The 22219-nt window shown below is 41.5% G+C and overlaps 1 protein-coding gene and 1 pseudogene across 5 annotated transcripts in view; both read right to left on the bottom strand.

The window, feature by feature from the left end:
- EXD2 (exonuclease 3'-5' domain containing 2) overlaps positions 1-22219 on the bottom strand; it is a 57080-nt gene that overhangs the window by 8679 nt on the left and 26182 nt on the right. For all 5 annotated transcript variants that reach the window (XM_047736236.1, XM_047736234.1, XM_047736237.1 and 2 more), the window contains 6 exons: positions 19032-19288; positions 15240-15366; positions 7958-8289; positions 6829-6935; positions 6351-6486; positions 946-1302 (listed from right to left, as the gene is read on the bottom strand). In XM_047736236.1, the coding sequence (XP_047592192.1) occupies positions 946-1302; positions 6351-6486; positions 6829-6935; positions 7958-8289; positions 15240-15366; positions 19032-19288 (1316 nt within the window). The remainder of the gene's footprint in view (positions 1-945; positions 1303-6350; positions 6487-6828; positions 6936-7957; positions 8290-15239; positions 15367-19031; positions 19289-22219) is intronic.
- On the bottom strand, positions 6632-6715 carry LOC125105706 (uncharacterized; annotated as a pseudogene).

Genomic DNA, 22219 nt, shown 5'->3' with positions numbered 1-22219 from the left:
CTCTGCCTGCTGCTCCCCCTGCTTGTGCTCTCTCCCTCTGACAAATAAATAAAATATTTAAAAATATATTTAAATATAAGACACCTACAACCATTTGATAAATGTTTGCTGCAATCTTTAGGATTCTGAGGTAATGAAACTGAAGTACAGGCAAGCAGCATCACTCTCACAGTTTTGGGAACTTATCAGTGCAATTCTTTTGGGCTCTAGTACTCCTGGAAAAGTGGTAACAGGAAGCAAAACTGGAGCAGGGGGCCCAGAGTTTCTTTCACCTCAGCCCTGTACCCATTCATTTGTCAGGGCCATCGGCTTCTCATTTAGGAACACTGAATTAAGTCATGAGTTCAACTCTGTACTCATGGGGAAGGAGAGGAAGCAAAGGAAGGAAGGAAAAAAGAGAATAGTATGAATGGTAAGACCAATTCTGGCCAGTATTCTATTCGGTGGGCCAGTACCCTGAATGCAGATGAGACAGCAAGCATGAATCCATTGGTCTCAGTTCCCACAGACCTGGATAAGATAAGGGACACAAAGCCATGTACACTATACTCAAAAGCAACTTCAGATACTTGGGGTTATTTTTTGAGTATTATTTCCATCTCCTCTGCTGACTTCAGGATTTACTTCTGCACAGAATCTCTAAGGCAGAGCTCTACTGCATTTGAACTCATCTGCTCATCATGAAAATGGCTGGACAGAGATGACCCTGAAGGGTCAAGGACAGAAGGCAAGTCTCCTATGGAAAGGAAACTCTCACAGCGATTCTTCTATCCCAGCCCCATGGTATTTTAAGCCATTAGATACTCAATGGGGTAACAGGAGGCTATGCTCTGCACCTAAACGGCTCTTGGCCGCTGCCTGGCCGGCATCCCCGCTAAGCAGGCGGAGCTAGTGCCCCCAGGATGTCCCCCAATCCCTTCCCAGACCGGGAACTGTACACTGTACCTTGTCTCCAGGCTGGCGGCCTCCTGAAGCATCTCTTCCGTGACTGTGTCTGTGTTGTAAAACTCTCTGAGCGCCTGCAGCAGTTCCACCTTTCGGTGAGCGGGCAGGCTCTCCGCGTTGAGCAGGGCCCTGGCCCCAGACCGTACCTGCCGGCGCTCAGGATCTTCAAGCAGGCGCAGCCCCTCCTCAGAGCCAATGGGGGCCTGGAATTCCCTGGCCAGCTGCTGCTTCAGGTGGTTGTCATAGTAGTTAGAGACAGCGTGGCAGGAGGTACAGAGCAGCAGCACGTCGTGGGAGTTGTGGTCTTTCATCTCAATGGGGAAATGCTTCCGGTACTCGTGTGGAATCACGTTCTTCCTGCCAAGCCCACCCAGAGGCAGTGCTCGTTAGCATCGGATACAGAACGCAGGTGGAGCTAGCAGGCAGGCTGCTGGGATTCTCATCTGGGCGTAAACAGGATGGAGAAGCCTCGGGCACCACAACCCAACAGAGACTACATAAAGGCAATACTGCCTCTTCCACTCTTGGCCTACCTACCTACCTGAGCCTTAGTTTCCTCTACCCGAAGAGCAAGTTCATACCACGTGCTAGCAAGAGTCAGCGGAGGGCCAAGGCAGAGGGAAGCTAACAACAACCTTTGCAAACACTGTGCTCCCAGAGAGGAAAAGTATCAGAGAAAAATTCAGAAAAAAAAAAATTCTAATGACCTTCAACATCTGGAAAATAACTCTCTGAAAGCATGTAGCAGGTCCCTCTACTCCTGAAATTTTGGAAGCCTGGTGACTTAAAAAAAACCAATTTTCTCATCTGAGGAACCCCTTACTCAAACTATTTCCAGGCTCATCAAGGCCCATTGTTATTTTCTAAGGAAAACTGAGCTCTCAGGAAAAACTCTTGGCACGCAACTATTTGTCTCATTTTCTAAGAGGAGAGTAGGAGAGTGAGTTACTCTACTGAAGGCAGGGAGTAGAGCCAACATGTGCCTTCAGGTCACCCAAAAACAGGCATACCTCATTTTACTGCACTTTGCAAATACTGCATTTTTTACAAACTGAAAGTCTGTGGCAACTCTGCATTGGGCAAGTCTGTTGGCCTCATTTTTTTTCCCCAACAGCATTTTTTCACTTTGTGTCTCTGTGTCACATTTTGGTACCTTTTCCTTATTATTATATTTTTGTGCAGATGTGTGATCACTGTCCTAGGAGTCACTATAGTAACTGATTTGGGAGGCCATGAATCGCGCCCACATAATACTGAGCACTCAATAGATAAATGTGTGTGTTCTGACTGCCTCACCAACTGGCCATTCCCGTGTCTCTCTTCCTCTCCTCCGGCCTCCTTATTCCTTGAGATGAAATACTATTGCTCTCAGGCCAATCAATAACCTACTACAATGGCCTCTAAGTGCTCAAGTGAAAGGAAGAGTGGCATGTCTCCCACTTCAAATCAAAAGCTAGAAATGATTAGGTTTAGTGAGGAAGGCATGTCAAAAGCCAAGACAGACCAAAACCTAGGCCTCCTGCTCCAGTTAGCCAAGTTTTCTGTGAATGCATAGGAAAAGTTCTCAAGGAAACTAAAAGTGCTGCTCCAGCAAACATGTAAATGCTGTGCAAACAAAACAGCCTTACTGCTGGTATAGAGAAGGGTTCGTGGTCTGGACAGAAGATCACACCAGCCATACAGTTATCTTAAGCCAAAGCCTAATCCAAGCCAAGCCCGAACTCTCTTCAATTCTGTGAAGACTGAGACAGGTGAGGAAGCTGCAGAAGAAAATTCTGAAGCTAGCTGGGGTTGGTTCAAGAAGTTTAAGGAAAGAAACTATCTCCATAAACATCAAAGTACAAGATGAAGCCCCAAGTGCTGATGGAGAAGCTCCAGCAAATTATGCAGAAGATCCAGCTAAGATCATTAATGAAGGTGGCTACACGTAGGAGCAGATTTTCACTGTGGATGAAACAGCCTTCTCTTGCAAGAAGATGCCATCTAGGATTTTCATAGCTAAAGAGAAGTCAAGGGGCACCTGGGTGGCTCAGTGGGTTAAAGCTTCTGCCTTTGGCTCAGGTCATGATCTCAGTGTCCTGAGATTGAGCCCTGCATCAGGCTCTCTGCTCAGCATGGAGTCTGCTTTCTCCTTTCTCTCTGCCTGCCTCTCTGCCTCCTTGTGATCTCTGTCTGTCAAATAAATAAATAAAATCTTTAAAAAAAAGAGAGAGAGAGAGAAGTCAATGCCTGGCTTCAAAACTTCAAAAGCTAGGCTGACTCTCTTGTTTGGGACTAATGCAGCTGGTGACTTTAAGTTGAACCCAGTGCTCATGCACCACTCCCAAAATCCCAGAGCCCTTCAGAATTATGCTAAATCTACTCCGCTTGTGCTCTCTAAATGGATGACGGCATATCTGTCTACAGCATGGTTTACTGAATATTTTAAGCCCACTGTTGGGACTACTAATCAGGAAAAAAAAAATTCCTTTTCAAATATTACTGCTCGGGGCACCTGGATGCTTCAGTCAGTTGAGTGTCTACCTTTGGCTGAGGTCATGATTCCAGGGCTGTAGGACTAAGCCCCACATCAGGCTCCCTGCTGTAGAGAGTTGGCTTGTCCCTCACCCTGTAGCCCCCAGCCCCTACTCATGCTCTGTGCTTTCTCTCTCCCTCTCTCAAATAAATAAATAAAATCTTTTTAAAGTAAAATAAAACATTACTGCTCATTGAGAGTGTATCTGGTTACCCAAGAACTCTGATAGAGATGTACAATGAAATTAATGATCTTTTCAGGTCTGCTAACACAACATCCATTCTGCAGCCCATTGATCAAGGAGTAATTTTGATTTTTAAGCCTTATTATTTAAGAAATACTTTTCATAAGGGCTATAGCTACCATAAATAGAGATGCCTCTAATGGATCTTTGCAAAGCAAACTGAAAACCTTCTGGAAAGGATTCACCATTCTAGATGCCATTAAGAATATTCATGATTCATGGGAAGAGGTGAAGATACCAACATTAATTAACAGGAGTCTCTAGCCCTTATGGAGGACTTTGAGGGGTTTAAGACTTTGGTGGAGGATGTAACTACAGATGTGGTGGAAATAGCAAAAGAACTGGAATTAGAAGTGGAGCCTGCAGGTGGGAGTGAATTATTGCAACTGTTTCATCCCACGATAAAACTTACAAGGATGAGGAGTTGCTTCTTGTTGAATGAGCAAAGAAAGAGGTTTCTTGAGATGTGAAGACTACTGAAATGACAACAATGGATTTAAAATATTATATAAACTTCTAGATGACTAGACAGTGGTAAAATGTGAGGACTCTCCATTTTGAAGAAGTTCCGCTGTGGGCAAAATGCTATCAAACAACATCACATGCTACAGGGAAATCCTTCATGAAGAAAAGGTTCATCAATATAGCAAACTTCACTGTTGACTTATTTTAAGAAACTGCCACAGTCACCACCCTGATCAGTCAGCAGCCATCAACACCATGGCAATAACCTCCCCCAGCAAAAAGATTACGACTCATTGAAAGCTCAGATGTGGGTAGCATTTCTTAGCAATAGAGTATTTTTATTTATTTATTTAAAAAAAAATAATCTCTATACCCAACATGGGGTTCGAACTCATGACCCCAAGATCAAAAGTCACATCCTCTACTGGCTGAGCAACCAGGCACCCCAGCAGTAAAGTTTTGTTTTGTTTTGTTTTGTTTTATATAGAGAGTGTGAGGAGGGGGGAAGGGGTAGAGGGAGAGGGAGAGAGAGAGAAGCTCAAGCATGCTCCATGCTCAGCACAGAGCCTGATGTAGGGCTTGAGATCATGATATTGAGATCAAGACCTGAGCCAAAATCAAGAGTCAGATGCTTAACCGACTGAGCCAGTCAGGCACCCAGCAATAAAGTATTATTTTTTTTTAATGTATTTTTATTTATTTATTTATTTGAGAGAGACACAGAAATAGCAAGTGGGGAAGAGAGGGAGAAGCAGGCTCCCTGCTGAGGAAGGAGCCTGACATGGGCCTTGATCCCAGGATCATGACCTGAGCCAAAGGCAGATGCTTAACCGACTGAGCCACCTAGGCATCCAGCAATAAAGTATTCTTTTTTTTTTTTTTTTTTTTTTTTTTTAGATTTTATTTATTTATTTGACAGACGGAGATCACAAGTAGGTTGAGAAGCAGGCAGAGAGAGAGGAGGAAGCAGGCTCCCTGCTGAGCAGAGAGCCCGATGTGGGGCTCGATCCCAGGACCCTGAGATCATGACCTGAGCCGAAGGCAGAGGCTTTAACCCACTGAGCCACCCAGGCGCCCCGCAATAAAGTATTCTTAAATGAAAGTATATACATTGTTTTTTTAGACATAACATTACTACACAACTAACAATCCAGAGTATAATATAAACATAATTTTTATATGCACTGGGAAAGCCAGAAAATTCATTTGACTCACATTTTTTTTTAAAGATTTTATTTATAGGGTGCCTGGGTGGCTTGGTTGTTAAGCATCTGCCTTCAGCTCAGGTCACAATCCTAGGGTCCTGGGATCAAGCCCTGCATCGGGCTTCTTGCTCAGCAGGAAGTCTGCTTCTCCCTCTCCCACTTCCCTTACTTGTGTTCCTGCTCTTGCTGTGTCCATCTCTGTCACATAAATAAATAAAATAAAATAAAATAAAGATTTTATTTATTTATTTATTTGAAAAAGACAGAGCATGAGTGGGTAGGAGCAGAGGGAGAGAGACAATATTAAGGAGGCTCCATACCCAGCATGGACCCCAAAGCGGCTTGATCTCATCACCCTGAGATCATGTCCCGAGCCAAAGTCAAGAGTTGGCCATTTAATTGAGCCACCCAGACACCCCTAAAGATTTTACTTTTAATTAATCTCAACAGCCAACATGGGTCTTGAACTTACAACCCCAAGATCAAGAGTCGCACACTCCACCGACTAAGCCAGCCAGGCGCCCCTGACTCATCCACTTTATTGCGGTATTTGCTTTATTACAGTGGGCAGGAACCAGACCCGCAATATTGTACTCCATGAACGGTATCAAGGCTCAGAAGGTTGTGAGCCACTCATGGGAGGATTATAAGGACACATAGAGAAAGGCAGCTTCTGAAGGACACGGGTCTCCAGTCTTTCATGAGCAAAGGGAAACCACCTTCTTTATAGCAAACTGTTACTGAGAAGAGTGTTGCATTCTTGAAACCAAGAATGGGACTCAAGACAGGCAGGAGAGCATGACAACAGGACCATACAGATGGCAGAAATTCTCAGGAGAACTGAGATGACCCCTATGGATATTTCTTTCAGCCAAAACTGGCAGATTCAACCAAGACCCCTGAAGGCTCCACACGTGGCTACAAAGGCAGCTTCCATCAGAGGCAGACAATCTGGGTGGCTGAACCCCACACTCACCGAATGTACGAATCTTTCTTGCCACAGACTACACACAGGTTCTCTTTAACCATCAGGTAATAGTCTCCTGGAGATTCAGGTCTTCCTGCGGGTTCAAACTGCAACTTGACCACAAAAGGCTCCTCACTCACCAGCTCTGAGAGAAAAGATAAGAGACCAGCATTTGCCCACCTGTCCCTCAGGAAAGAAGTCCCACCTGAAATGTTCTCTGCAGTGTCCTGGCAGAGAGCACGATTTTTGGGTTTTGAATAGCCATGTCCCACTTGTCTCAAGGTCGTTCTGCCTTCTTGGGAAAAGTTTTCAATTAGCAATAATCGCGCCTCGGATAAACCTCATTGGCTACGATACTGCCACTGCGCAAAGCTCGTTCTGCCTTCTTGTGTTCCTCCTGCCCCTTGCCTCTCTGTCTCTCTCCCCACTCCTGCCAATACCCACATGCACCTAAATGCAGATGCAAGAGGACAGGTGAGTCTCACACCTCCAATGCCTTTGTCCAGGTACCACTGAGCTTTCCTTCGGTCACAAGTGCAGAGGGGCTGTCCGTCAGGAGCATGGAGGAAGCAGTTATCATACAGAGGGGATTTTCTGCAGGGAAAGGAGAAATTAATAAAACTGGAAACTACCTATGGATCAAGGTAGCTTGATCCATGTTGTCTTCTGAGTGACTGCTATTCTCAACACTAGGGTCCAATATTGTATTTATGGAAAGAAAACAAATGGGCAAAAAATCTTGATTGTTCCTCCATCATCATGGGGCTAGGAACTAAAAATGAACTCGTTTAGCTAGTTTTTATATTTATGAAACAAGGAGTGAGTTGGGTAATATATATACAACAGCTCTGCTGTGAAAGTGAACAGGAACAGAGCACCAAGAACACTGCTCTACAGAGTAATCATTGGGTTAAACAAAGTAAATTAAAATTAAAGAACTTCAAGCTAAAGTAATGAGGGCCACATGGGTTTATTTCTGGCTCATACGCAATACTGGCTTCAATTTAATCATCCAATTCCTAAAGGCACTCTGCTACAGGGACCAAACTTCCACTCCAAAGCACTTATTAGTCATCTTTCTGCAACAGAGGCGTTAAGTTGTACAGAAAAACTCTCACTGGTTAGAGAATAATATTGGCTTAGAGCTGGATGCCTTTCTAAATAATCAAATACCAAATGAACAGGAAATCAGATGATGCATTTCTCCTGAAATGTATGAGGCAATTCATGCTATTCATTTTCACAGCTATCCTGAGCAAGCAAGGGGTAATAATTATACCCTCATTTATAACTGGAGAAGTTACAGGGCTCAAATTGTACCAGGATCAGCGACAAAGCTAGGTTAAGCTCTCCTTATGGGCACTCAATTCTAAAAATTAGAAAGTAAAAGAAGGGGAAAAGGAGGAAAACACATAAATAGACCAAAGGTTAGCTCTAAATGTCCTTGAGGGAAAGGGAAAAAAAAAAATTAACCCCTGGGGGGAAAAATTAACCCCTTGAGCACCTGTCGTCCTACCACACAATCTTCTCCCCAGACCTAAGATGAGGCATCATGCCTTTTGCTGGAGGCTGGGCCTCTGCATCTCTCTCTACCAGACAGAGAACAACTCAGTTACCTGGCCGAATAGCCCACCCCCAGGGGCTTTCTTTTATGCTTTCTGGGGTCTTTCCCTTGGTTGTTGCCTGGCGTCATTCCATCTGTCTTAGACTTCTTATTTCTTGGCTTCTGCTGAGCTTCTGCTGCTTCCCCATTAACCTCTTCCCCCAGTCGGCTGAGTCCTTTGCTTCGGAATGGGATGTCTACCATATCCTGGCAATTTTCCAAGACTTTTCTCCAACCCACATGGTCATCGTTTTCGTCTACAGTTGAATTCCTAGAGAAAGGGTATCCAAGAAGATGGAGAAAGAGAGCCACTGAAATCTGGGCATCCCTGGCAGCATAAATCACCTGAAGAGAAAAGTCAGAGATCAGTGGAATCTGGAAGGCACACCAGAGAGAGCAATTTCCAAGTCAGTCACAAAGACACAGACAACCTTCAGGATTCTAATTCAAGATATACAATACCCGAAGCACTATGTACTTCTTAAAAACCTTTTATGATGAAATATTTTGCACTATATGAAAGTAAACTGAATAGTATAATGAATCTTCATGTTTCTTGCCTATGTTTATAACTAAAATAGCTAAAATAATGACTTACTTTGAATATTCAAAAATCCTAACCTATACAAACCAGTGAAGTTTCTTTTTCTTTGTTACCAAACCTGATGGACAGACTTTTCTCAAGTTTGGGTAAGGGCAGTCCCCACAAGTGTGACAACTAGTCCATGAAATTCACTTTGGAGGTGGCCATCATCTAGACCACCTGAAAACAAGATTCACTGAGAGGTCTGTGTAATTGCCAATCAGAAACAACCTGCCATACCTATTAATAAGATGTGGAAAACAAACAGGTTTCAAGCATGGGCCTCAAGTCAAAAGTCACAAGGGCTCATTTCTGAAATGAGTAAATTTCAGATTATATGGTATAATCTACCATAATAATAACGGTAAGTCACTCTCCCAAACAACTTGACAAGAAAGCTGGTCATAAATAAAAGTAGCAAAGACTATCATTAAGAGCTTTTCCCAAAAAAGGGAGTAAAGACTTTAAAATTCCTTTAATTTACCTTTAGTAACCAAGCCTGGTAAATAATACTATTAGGAAGGATTTATTATGCTTTTAGAATAAAACAGGTTTGGATAAAATTTTCCATCTAGACTCAACAATCTATACATCTACCACCCGGCTGTCTCCCACTGGAAAAAACTGTTTGAATGTGAAGAGTTTTAAAGTGTTTTCTAGGGGCACCTGGGTGGTTCAGTCAGTTAAACGTCTGCTTTCAGCTCAGGTCATGATCCCAGGGTCCTGGGATCGAGCCCCACATTGGGCTCCCTGCTCTGCGGGAACATGCCTCTCCTCCTGCTCATTCTCTCTCTCTCACATAAATAAATTTTTCTTTTAAAGTGCTCTTTTAACAAACTGTTTTCAAATGATAAGGAAACCAAGGTACTTTCACCAGAAGCTGTTGAGACAACTGGATGACCACATGTGAAAGAGTGAAGTTGGACCCCTACCTTATATCACACACAAAAATGAACTCAAAATGGGTCATAAACCTAAATGTAAGAGCTAAAACCTAAGACTCGTAAATGAAAACATAGGAGTAAATGTTCATCACCTTGAGGTAGGCAATGATTTCTTGGATACAACACCAAAAGTGTAAGTGATAAGCGAAAAAATAGATTAACTGGGTATCATCAAAATTAAAACCTTTTTTGCTTCAAATGATGATCTCAGTCAAATAAGTGAAAAGACCACCTGAAGAATGGGAGGAAATATTTACACATTATATACCTAATAAGGGACAAGCGTTCAAAATATATGAAGAACTCTTAGAAGTCAACAGTATAAAAACAACTCAATTAAAATATGAGCAAAAGGGGCGCCTGGGTGGCTCAGTCATTAGGTATCTGCCTTTGGCTCAGGTCATGATCCTGGGGTCCTGGGATCAAGCCCCACATCAGGCTCCCTGCTCAGCAGGCAGCCTGCTACTCCCTCTCCCACTTCCCCTGTTTGTGTTCCCTCTCTCGCTGTGTCTCTCTCTGTCAAATAAATAAAATCTTTAAAAATAATATAAAACATGAGCAAAGGATCTGAATAGATGTTTCTCCAAAGAAAATATATAAATAGTCAACAAGCACATGAAAAGATGTTCAGCATCATTAGCCACTAGGGAAACATAAATCAAAACCACAATCATATACTATTTCATACTTACTAGGATGGCTCTAATCAAAAAGATAGACAATAACAAGAGTTGGTGAGGATGTGGAAAATTCGAATCTTTATATATTATTGGTAAGAATATAAAATGGTCAGCTACTTTGCAAAACAGTCTGGCAGTTCCTTAAACAGTTAAACATAAAGGTTATGACTCAGCAATTCCACTCCTAGGTATATATCCAAGATAAGTAAAAACATATGACATATATCCACATAAAATTTTATACACAAATATTCATAGTGGCATTTTTCATAACAGCCAAAAAATGAAAGCCATCCAAAACTCCACCAATTGATGAACGGATAAATAGAATGTAGTATATCCATACAATGGACTATTGCATAGCAATAAAAACAAATGAACTACCAATAAATGTTATAACATGAATGAACCATAACAACATGCAAAATTAAGAAGCCAATCACAAAAGACCATATATTATATGGTTCCATTTATATGAAATGTCCAAAATAGACAAATCTATAAAGACAAAACGTAGATTAGTGATTGCCTAGTGTTAAAGTGTTGTGGCAGGGGACAGGAAGTGACTGTAGGATGGGGAGTGACTGTTAATCACTACGGAGTTTCTTTTTGGGGTGATAAAAATGTTCTAAAATTAGATAGTGATGATGATTGCACAACTCTATAAAAATACTAAAATCCATTGATTTGTACACTTTTTTTTTTTTTTAAGTGGACTCCATGTCCAACATGAGGTTTGAACTCAGGACCCTGAGATGAAGAGTCACATGCTCTACAGACTGGGCCAGCCAGGTACCCTGATCTGTGTACTTTAAATGTCTGAATGTTATTGTATGTAAGTGATACCTCAATAAAACTGCTAAAAGAAACAAACCAACCAACCAAGGCGCGAAGAAGTGACTTACTCCTAGTCACAGAAAGTCAGAAATAGCTGCAAAAAACAAATTCAGAGAATTTGACTCCCAAAACTCTCTTACAGGATAATGTTAACCTGAAGATACCAGCTAAATCTTTCCAATAACAACATTTTGGAAGGATGAACAAGTGGTGACCAACTCAGCAAACAAGAGAAGGCTAAAATCTAGGCCTATGGGGGTGGTAAGTCAAAAATCCAAGAATCAAGTCAATGTGAGCCACAGAGAATGGCAGAGCATTAGGAATGGGAAGCACCAGGTGCTTCTGTGAAAGTAAGTACAAGCAGGGGTGAAAACAAGAAGATAAGGTGAAAGCTTCCATAAAGAACACTTAGGATTCTAGACCCTCTCCTTTATACCCCAGGGGTGGCAATGACTCCTTCTCTAATCCCAGAAGAGCAAAAGTTTAAGTCATATAATGGCTGACTCACAGAGGATCTGGATCTAGTAACACCAGGCCTGGCGCAAGGTGGGGGCAAAGTGTCACCTGGAAAAGGGATTATGGGAAAGTGTACATATGGCTTGGTGAAACTACCAACACCTTTCCCCACTCAGCAACCAGAATATAAGCAGAGGGGCTTATACCTCTTGGGCAGAAGACTAGATGATTCATCTCTGGAGAAACTGAGTAGCCTGAGGAAAAAAGAGTTTCAGTTACTGACATGTGACTGTAATCTATAGGTATCGATAATAACATCCAGTGGTCCAAAAGCCCTGGCTCTATTTGCTATGTTCTCAACCCATTTCTGAAAATTCAAATTTAAACATGATTTTCTGTATTTTCTAAAATCTCATTAAGCATTATGTTTATAATTAGAATGAAATAAACAATAAACATTATTGAAATAAAGAATAACAGGGGCACCTGGATGGCTCAGTAGAAAGAACATGCAACCCTTGATCTTGGGATTGCGAGTTCGAGTCACATGCCGGGTGTAGAGGTTACTAAAGAAAGTAAATAAACTTAAAAAATTAAAAAAAAAAAAAGAATGAGTCAGAGTCTTTAGGAATTCTGAATTCTCACAATAATAGGGATCACAAATCTGGCTTTAAGATTGGTAGCAATTACCTTTTCCTCCCCAACTTTTTATTTTAAGAGTTTTCAAACCCACAGAAAAAGTTAAAGAAGCATAACGCCAACTGACATTCACAATCGTCAATGTTTGCTTTATCACTTTATAATATGGACACCACACACTTTTTTTTTGCCTGAACACATTTCAAAATTAAGTTGCGGCGACTATGATACTTCATCTCTAAATGCGTCAGCATGTACTTCTTAAGAACAAGGACATTCTTCTACATGGCCTCATGATTACCACACCCAAGAGCTTTAAAAGTGACAAAGTACAATGATACACAGTTCTATTCGAATGTCTTTTCAGATGGTGCAAGATTCTGGATTTTTAGTAAACTTCTAGAACTGCACAACCCATCACCACAAGCAATGTTAGAAAAACTTCCATCACCTCAAAAAGAAACCTAATACCCTGTAGCAGTCATCCTCGACGTCTCTCAGCCCTAGGCAACCATTAATTTATGTTGTCTCTATAGATTTATATATTCTGAACATTTCATAAAAATAGAATCTGATGTGATATTTTTCTAACTGGCTTTTTTTCACTTAGCATAATGTTTCCAAGATGCATCCATGCATGTACCATGTGTCCTTTGTATTTCTGAAAAATACTCCATTGTAAGGCTATACCACATTTTACTTATTCATTCAATAGTTGATGAGCCCAATCAACTTTTTAAGGTGTCTTTAAATATGAATGGACAGCCAAGGATCTAAACATTTAAGAAAAATATTTCATGTGAAAGACAAAGACCAAATCAAACATTTCAAATAAGGAACTCAGAGGAAAATGAAGCAATACAGGAAGAAGAAAACCTCAGAAATCTTTAATACTCAAAGATAACAGAAGTTACTGTATCTCTTATACAAAAACAAAGTTATTTTAAAAGCGAATATTCAGAGGAGACCAAGAATCTCTTGTAACTTACAATTATGATAGGAATAATTAAAAATTCAATAGAAATGTTAGAAGACAAACTTGGGGAAATTTCCCAGAAGGTAAAACAAAAAACACAAAGAGAGAAAATATTTTTCTTAGGAAATCAGAGAATCAATTCAAGGGGGTCCAACATCTAAATAATATGAGTTCTAAAAACAAAAGGGAGGGAAATTTTCAAAGGAATATTATGAGAATAATTCTCTTAACTGAAAGGTAGATTGAAAGGGTCCACTGGCTTCTAATACTAAAATGGAAGATAGCCCACGCTAATGTATACCATCATGAATTTTAAGAACTAAGAATAAAGTGAAGATTCTTCAGAAAGAAAAACAAGTGACATGCTCAGTATCAATACCAGAAGCTCTAAGACAGGGAACATTACCTTTGAAGTTCTGAAGGAAAATGACTTTCACCCTAAACAGCCATACTCAGCAAAAATATCAGTTCACAGACAGGCAAGCCAATATCTTTTCAGACATGAAGGGTGTCACAAATGAACTTCCTATGCTCCCTCTCTTAATGTACTCCAAGACAAGAAAGGGAAAAGACATGGAATTTGCAAGACAGAGGATCTACTCCAGAAGAAAGGTGATAGGACTCCCTAGGCTGATGGTGAATGCAGATTCCAGGGACAGAGCTGGGCAGCAGCTCTGGAAGCAGGATGACGAAGGACTCTGTCTGGAAGGGAGGGCTCCCAGGGAAAACAAAAGGAGTAAGTCACCTCACGTGTCTGAACCGGCCAAGAAAAGATATAGGGTTCCATTAAAGAGTCCGGGCTTAAAACAGTTAATAGGGAGATAGAAAACAAAGCAAACAGCTTTTTGGCTACCAATCTGCTTTGTGTGGCTCTTGCCATGTTTTCTCATAAGACTTTCAGAAATAAGTGATTCCCGGCCAAGAAACAAAAGCAGAATCATCCCATTCCCCAGTGGATTTGGGTGAAAACTGGTAATAAAATCAGGTACAACTCCAAGAGGAGGCACTGAAGAAGAACCAGGCTGGGTCTAGAAGGCGTCACGCATCATGAGGTGGCACACCTAGTTGGCACCACATATTTAATTAAGCTGCATGAAGACCATGTGTTCTATCCTGTCATGGCCGACAGACATGTTTTAGCAGGGAAATGATTCTTCTCTGTTATTATGCCTCTGCACCAGTAGGCTGGTTCAGTAATAAACGTGAGAGTTTTCAGCTCTACTGCTACTGGACTTCTGATTTGTGAAGTACTGAATTCCCCCTCCTGTCAGTTCACACATAGCACTGTCCTACAGAACTTTCTGCAGCCACAGAAATACACCCTTGACAACCAAGTATGTAAAATGTGGCTAGGGGGCGCCTGGGAGGCTCAGTTCCTTAAGTCTGCCTTAGGCTCAGGTTATGATCTCAGGAGTCTTGGGATCAGGGTCCCCAGTGAGCGGGGTATCTCCTTGTCCCTTGCCCTTCCCCCTATTTGTGCTCTCTCTTTCTCAAATAAATAAATAAAATCTTAAAAAGGAAAAAAAGAAAGCAAACAAAAGTACAAATTATTAATCACGAGAAAACAAAAAGCTATATAAGAAAAAAACTGTAGCTTCCTATGTGGCTCAGCTATAAATAATATCAATATAAGTAGATACTAATCTGATAAAAACGATGATTTACCTATATTGGGAAGATATGGAGGGGAAAAAGTATTTGTCTGGGGACAGAGGAATTACAAGAGTACTAAATCATGTCTTCCATTGTAAGAAGTCAAAAGACAATATAAAAAATAATAAAGAGTAATATATGCATGTAATTTAAAAATATAATGGTAATTACCAGGAAGAAATGAAATTGGTTACCACTGAGTGGGAGGAAGACAGAGAACCACTAACTGTTTCTTATAATAAGTCTTATAACACTCTGGTTTTCTAATTACGCATTTGTGTTCATAATAAAAAATTACATTTTCTGAAATGCCTGGCATATAGTAACTGCTCAAAAATATAAAACACAATAGGGATTCTTACTCTGTTACTTAAGTACCATTTATAAACCAGGGACCAGTTATCTTCAGTGAGTCTCTTCTCAGGTATTTCCACCCAATACTTATATTTGAAGATTACAATTACAAGAACAACTATACTTCACAAGCAATGGCTCTTCCATTCTTCAACTACCCTGACAAGAAGTACCTGGTCCTCAGTAAGATTCTCGGCATCCCAGTTGCTGCAACGAAGCAGGAGGGACTTGTCAAGTGGAAAGTTCAAAACCGTCTCAGCAAGTGATTTCAGGCTTAGCCCATTACAGAGCAAATTGTTTCTGTAAGAAATAAGTAAGTTGTGTATCAAAAATGTGCAAAAGAAGAACAGGCAAATCAAAAAAGACATTTACAATATGGGGTGCCTGGGTGGCTCAGTGGGTTGAGCCGCTGATCATGATCTGCTCATGATCTCAGGGGTCCCCCACCCCCCTGCCTGTCTCTCTGCCTACTTGTGATCTCTGCAAATAAATAGATAAAAATCTTTAAAAATATATATAAAGAAAGAAAGAAATGGCCAATACACAGATAGATGGCAGACACTCAAATTCACTAGACATCAAACAAAATAAAATAAAAATTATAAATAATTTGTTTATCAGCCTGCAGATTTAAAAAAACAACTACATCTACTATTGTTGGAGCATGAAGAATCAGTCTAATCTAAAATTCATGAACTGTCCATTTTTACAAGCTTTACAGAAAATAGTTTAACAATAAAGAGCTTTCAAAATTTTGAACATGAAAATTCTCTGATTCACAAATTCCACTTCTAGGAATTTATCCTATGGACAAATGTGCATAAATGATCTTCACTGCAGCACCATTTATATAGGAGCAAAGAATTGGAAACAACCTAAATGTCCATCAACAAAAGGCTAGTTAAATATCTCTGCAATTAAATTCCATACAGCTATTAAAAATAAGGATGTGGATGGGGGCGCCTGGGTGGCTGAGTCAGTTAAGCATCTGACTCCTGGTTTTGGCTCGGGTCATGATCTCATGAGTCCTGGGATGACCTGCAGTGTCACTGCCCTGCTCAGCGGGCAGTCCACATGCTGATTCTCTCCCTCTGCTCCTGTGCCCCACTCACCTGAGTGCTCCCTCTTTCTCTCTCTCCAATAAATAAATAAATCTTTAAAAAAAAAATAAGGATGTAGATCTATACTGATATGAAAAGATATTCATGACATATTCGTTAAGTAAAAAGAGACTGTGGGAGAAAACATATGCTGTGGTCCCTTTATGTTAATATATATACCACGTTCCAGATGTATGTGTGTGAGTCTAGGTATGAGAGAGACAAAGCACAGAGATAACTAGAAAGATATCAATCATATGTTCATGATATTATCTCTGGGTATGGGACTTATGGTGATTATCTATCTTCTTTACATGTTTCTTTATTTGCATTGGCTAGTATTCATGTAATTACTTCTCAATTTTGAAAAAATGGTAATGGCATTTTCATTGAGCAGGTGAAGGTACAAAAAAACCTAAATAATCTTTCTGTCCTTCAAATACTTTCTGATTAAAATAGCTGCAGGGTGGCAGAAAAAAAATTAATTTATCAAAGGTTTGGAGATTCCAAACAAGAAATAAATGTGAAATTAGGAACACATTGGTCTACACAAGTGGTGCTAACTTCCTGGCTACCAAGTGAAAGACTAGAAGTTTTAGAGCAGGAGGCTTGGAGGTGGGCTTATGGTAAGCAGGACTCCCTCAGGAACCGTAGGAAATGAAATAATTATAATGATGAAAAAAAGGAAGTCTTTTCCTACAAAAACCAGCAGTAATTGATGGATTTCATTATCCCCAAAAGGCACCACTGACTAAAAAGTAGAAACAGGTCCAGGCATACTTAGGGAAAAATACATAATGTCTTGGTTCAATTAAGTGAAAATCAAGGCTTTGGGAGACATAAAATCTCTTTTGTTTTGTTGGAAACTATAAAAGTAATGAATGCTTTTTATTAAAAGTACAGACAACAGAAAAGCATCACAGGTGGAAAGTAAAAGCCTATCACCCCATACTTCCACTCCTTGGGAATACTGACTCTTACAGTAGGCTGTGGCCGCTCCAGACCTTTTCTATGCACAGACAGACAGATGGTTAAGCGGAGGAGGAGATAACATGTTTTTGGCATTTGTTCTGTTTTTTGCCCTACAACTTGCTTTATTACTTAATATATCAGAGACTTCCATCCATGATGATAAGTATAAATGTACTTATTTCATTCTTCTTAATAGCTGTGTAATTTTTTAAGCATGGCTATTCCATAATTCTTGAAATCATTACCCCCGGCGAAGGACAGTACTTAATTTTCAAGCTACTTTATTCCATTTAGGTCATTAGTCCTTTTTTAAATGTCATCTATGGAAAAGTTGTGCATTTCTTGAGGATTAATTAAAGACAAGAGGCCATCTTTGCCATTTCAAATTCTCACTAGGAAAGATTCCAAAGTCATATACAACAATCTCTACAGTAAATCATCTCTGATTAACATTTAACACAAAAGATAAAGAGTGAGAGCTGAACACAGCAGTACACTCACTGTCTCTGTGGGACACACTCAAAGTGCTTCACGCAGTTTAACTCTTGAGATCCTCACACCAATCCTGGGAGGTGAGAACCTAATTATTGCCGCAGAGGGAAGTGAGGAACAGCCACTGCACAGCCCACTCCAGGGTCAACTCTTAGCTCCTATACCCACCACCTCTAACAGCAGAGAGGGACAGCGGACACCTCGGGGGAAGTGGTGCCTTGGGAGGGTGGGGCGGAGGGAGGCCTGGCGAGAGGTGGCTGCTGGGGTGACACTCCAAATACTTTCACAGATTTAAAATCCTTTACAGTAAGTATGTTGATGTATTTCTTGAAAACTTGATGCTTACAAGAGTTGTATTTACATAAGCCAAACTACTAAGCTAAAATAAAATTCCATTTTATACTAAAAAAATGACAAGATGAGATTTTAATCAGGACTTCTCTTACTTTATCATATCCTCCCAACTTTCAATGTCTGGCATTTGAGGCAGGGAGAGGCTACCTCACTCCACTTTATTAAAACGAGGACACCCACCCATGCACACACTCAAGCATATGAAGGTCATTGCCAATCCCTGAAAAACAAGTTAGAATAGAATTTCCATAAGAATAGAATTAGTCTGTCACTGCTTTTAGCCTAAAGCAGGGTTTGCAAACTCCAGTGTCTACTGGAGGAGTTGGGGTTACAATGGATGGCAGAGGTGAGGACTGTGGCGATTAAACAGAGCATGGGCATCTAAGGAGGCCAACCGCTCCCCAGCAACTGTTTCCATCTAGAACCCCTGACCTCACTTAGTCAAATCATCTGATTTTTCAAAAGCCCCAAATACAGACTTTTACATTAAATCTTCTGGATTTAAACCAGAAATTCCCAAAAATATCATGGCGGGGGGAGGGGGTACGGAAAAAGCAAAAGCATGGGGAACCTGGGTGGCTCAGTCGGTTGGGTGGCTGCCTTCGGCTCAGGTCATGAGCCCAGGGTCCTGGGATCAAGTCCTGCATCGGGCTCCCTGCTCAGCGGGGAGCCAGCTTCCCCCTCCCCTCTGTCTGCTGCTCTGCCTACTTGAGATCTCTCTCTCTGTGTCAAATAAATTAATTAATTAATTTTTTTAAAAAAGCAAAAGCAAAACATGAAGCCCTGATTTAGCCACTGGTGCAATCAGTTTTCCAACCTGTAGCTTATGGAGACACCTTATCCACGTTTCTCCTACAAAGACCAATCCTAGGTAACTAAAGTTTTCTCAGAAGTTGGAATAGTCCCTCACAAATTCATATGCATCTCAGAAGCCTCTAGGCTTCTAAAAAACTCTGGATGCTTCCTTACTGTTCTCAGTACTCCAGACATCTTGCTAAGACACTCGCCCCGCGGCTCCAGGAACCCCAGCATTCATATGGACCCTACCTCTGCCTCACGGCTAGGTACCGGAGGTCCAGGCACCCCTTAACCATGGGGCCGTAGTCCTGCAGGAGCTTGCTGGCGTCTTCTGAACATCCTACTCCAACTTTTAAAATAGTGCCATCTGCCAAAATGTCCAACAAAGTTTTTGGTAGTGGTTTTCCTCCACGGATCAGCTTTGGCAAGCGAACCAAGACACAGAAGCCACTTGGGGAGGCCATTTGAAGGAGTGACAGAGGACTGGCTTTGCCTTCCAAATTCACCTGCAACAGAGGAAAACAGGGCCACAAGTCATGCCTACCACAGCAGCAAGTACAACATGAAACTGGCAAAAAAAAAAAAAAAGTCTAAGAGGGACATCCTTAACTTCCCAAAGAAAGTGGCTGGCCGAATTTTGGTTCAGATCCAAGGTTGAGCCTATGCTAGCAAATGCAATGGACTCTGTGAAGCTGTAGCCTAAACAAAGGGGCCCCAGCGTGAGCCTGAAATGTGAGCAGCTGTAAAGACTGACACAGAGGACAGCTGGCTGAGTCACGGGAAACATGCTGGTTTTACAAAATCTAAGTGAGAGGGGCGCCTGGGTGGCTCAGTGGGTTAAAGCCTCTGCCTTCGGCTCCGGTCATGGTCCCATGGTCCCAGGGTCCCGGGGTCCTGGGGTCCTGGGATCGAGCCCCATGTCGGGCGCTCTGCTCAGCAGGGAGCCTGCTTCCCCTCCTCTCTCTCTCTGCCTGCCTCTCTGCCTACTTGTGATCTCTGTCTGTCAAATAAATAAATAAAATCTTAAAAAAAAAAAAAAGGTCTAAGTGAGGCCCGCCTGGGTGGCTTAGTGGTTGAGTTTGTGCCTTCCACTCAGGTCCTGATCCCAGGGTACTGGGATCCAGCCCCTGCTGAGTGGAAAGCCTGCTTCTCCTTCTCCCTTTCCCCCTCCCCCTGCTTGTGCTTCCTCTCTCTGTCAAAAAGATAAATAAAATCTTTAATAAACAAACAAAAAATAAATAAAAGTCTAAGTGAAAAAAGGCTAAAGAGTGCAAAATGACAAACACATACTTTTCATTATCACATGCTACTCATTTACCTTGTTACTGATTCAAAATCCAATTTTTGAAAAGAGGTAGAAAATACAGTACTACAAGTAAGTGGCACCTGCCAATATAATAAATCCTGGTAGCACAAAAGTGCTTTCTCAGCATTTTATGATCACAAATGGTGTTCACGAAGGGGGGAAAAAGGTATATTGAGCTTAAGCTAGGATCCTTCTCTCTTAAAGAGATGAAAGTCACTTTATGTATTAATCGATCTAGTTTTAATCGTTTTGAGGTAATAGATAAGTCAGAGGGGAAAAAAGCTGAAAATTAAGAAATTATTCCCAGAAAAATTTACATGCAAAGTTCCCATTAACGCAAGATCCTCTAAAGCTAGCCGCAGAACCCAGGTTAAACATCCAAGAAATCCCACCCTTCTCCTTTTGGGGGAGAAGAAATTTAGGACCTACAGGTGAAGCAGTTTGCCCACACATGGAGGGATAATGACAAAGTTAGGACTAGAACCCAAATTCCCCAATCCAGAAGGGCAGTTCTCAACCAAGATCCATTTGCATCCCCTCCCTTCCCCCATGGACATCTGGCAGTGTCCGGAGAAATTTTGGGTTGTCACAAGCTGGGGGACGGGGTGCACAAGTATCTAGCAGGTAGAGGGCAGACTGCTGTCAAACATCCTACAATGTGTGGGACAGCTGCTCACGACAACCAACAGCCTGCCCCAGCTCTCCACAGCGGGGAACGCTGCCCGGGGCACTGTGGTGCTCACACTCACGTGCCAACTGTGCCAGGCCCTGCGCCACACGCCACTGCGGCTATGAAGGCATGCAAGTGATGGAACGTGACTGAGGGATTCTAGCCTTACTGGTAGAGTACGATACACACCAGCTCACACCGTCAGAAATGACGCAGTAAATTCCAAAGGAGTGGTTCAAACAAAGTGTTACAAGTAATCTGAGGGAGGTAGTTCATTGTTGAGGTGACCAAAACCACAGAGGAAACAGTCAAGATCACGGTGCTGCTGTGACAAACAAAACTCAGAGGGACCTCATCTTTGACTTCTACTTCACGAAGTAAAACCATGGTTTGACTCATGGAAGGTTTAGGGTTTCCCTTCTCAGGTAATGCTTTATCAGTGAGGTGAGGGCTATTTCCAGATCCTCAAATAAAAGCATGCCAGTTTGATTTCTATCGTGTCTATTTCTTAGGGTTTAGTCAAGGCCAAAAAAGACCTACAAGAAACTTGACTACTGGTTCCTGTTCTTTTTTTTTTTTTTCCTTTTTAAAGATGTATTTATTTGAGAGACAGAGAGAGAGAGAGCGGGGTGGGGGCAAGGGGCAGAGGAAGCAGGAGAGAAAGAAGCAAATTCCACATGTGGAACCCAACACGGGACTCGATCTCACGACCTGAACCTAAATCAAGAGCCTGATGCTTAACCGACTGAGCCACCCAGGTGTCCCTACTGGTTCCTGTTATATAACAATTCACCTATATGTGGTCAAACTGCCTTTTTATTAGTGAATAACTGCCTCCCTCCATATGCCAGCTCTCTCCAAGAAAAAGCCACACATCTCTACTTCTGATATTCAGCACTGCTAACTGGACATAACACTCACTGCAAATTCCTAAGGCTGGATATCTGTACATCTTTTCAGTCGGGTTCCATTGTCTAAAATATACTAAGTAACTAGGTAGATAAGTTGTTTTTTTAATATTGTTTCTGGATTATGTTTAAGATCTAATGCATCATATAAAGTTTTCCCACTAAGAATTCAAATGTTTAAGATTCCAATAGGTACCCAATTTATACAGAATGTCTAAGTAGAAGAAGAATGTTTTTAGCAGAGTCAATTTGGCTTAAAGAATAAGATATCTAGGGCGCCTGGGTGGCTCAGTGGGTTAAGTCTCTGCCTTTGGTTCAGGTCATGATCTCAGGGTCCTGGGATCGAGTCCCATATCAAGCTCTCTGTTCGGCAGGAAGCCTGCTTCCTCCTCTCTCTGTCTCTCTGCCTATTTGTGATCTCTCTCTGTCAAATAAATAAAATCTTAAAAAAAAAAAAAGAATAAGGTATCTAACCTAATCTTCATTTCTCATATTTCCCCCTTTTGCTTCCTATGATCTTTTTGCCTTGACATCACTTTCTACTCATGGAAAA

Source organism: Lutra lutra, chromosome 7, assembly GCF_902655055.1.
Source record: "Lutra lutra chromosome 7, mLutLut1.2, whole genome shotgun sequence".
Classification (NCBI taxonomy): domain Eukaryota; kingdom Metazoa; phylum Chordata; class Mammalia; order Carnivora; family Mustelidae; genus Lutra; species Lutra lutra.
Note: the sequence above shows the minus strand (reverse complement) of the source record. Positions and strands in the feature narration are given on the sequence as shown.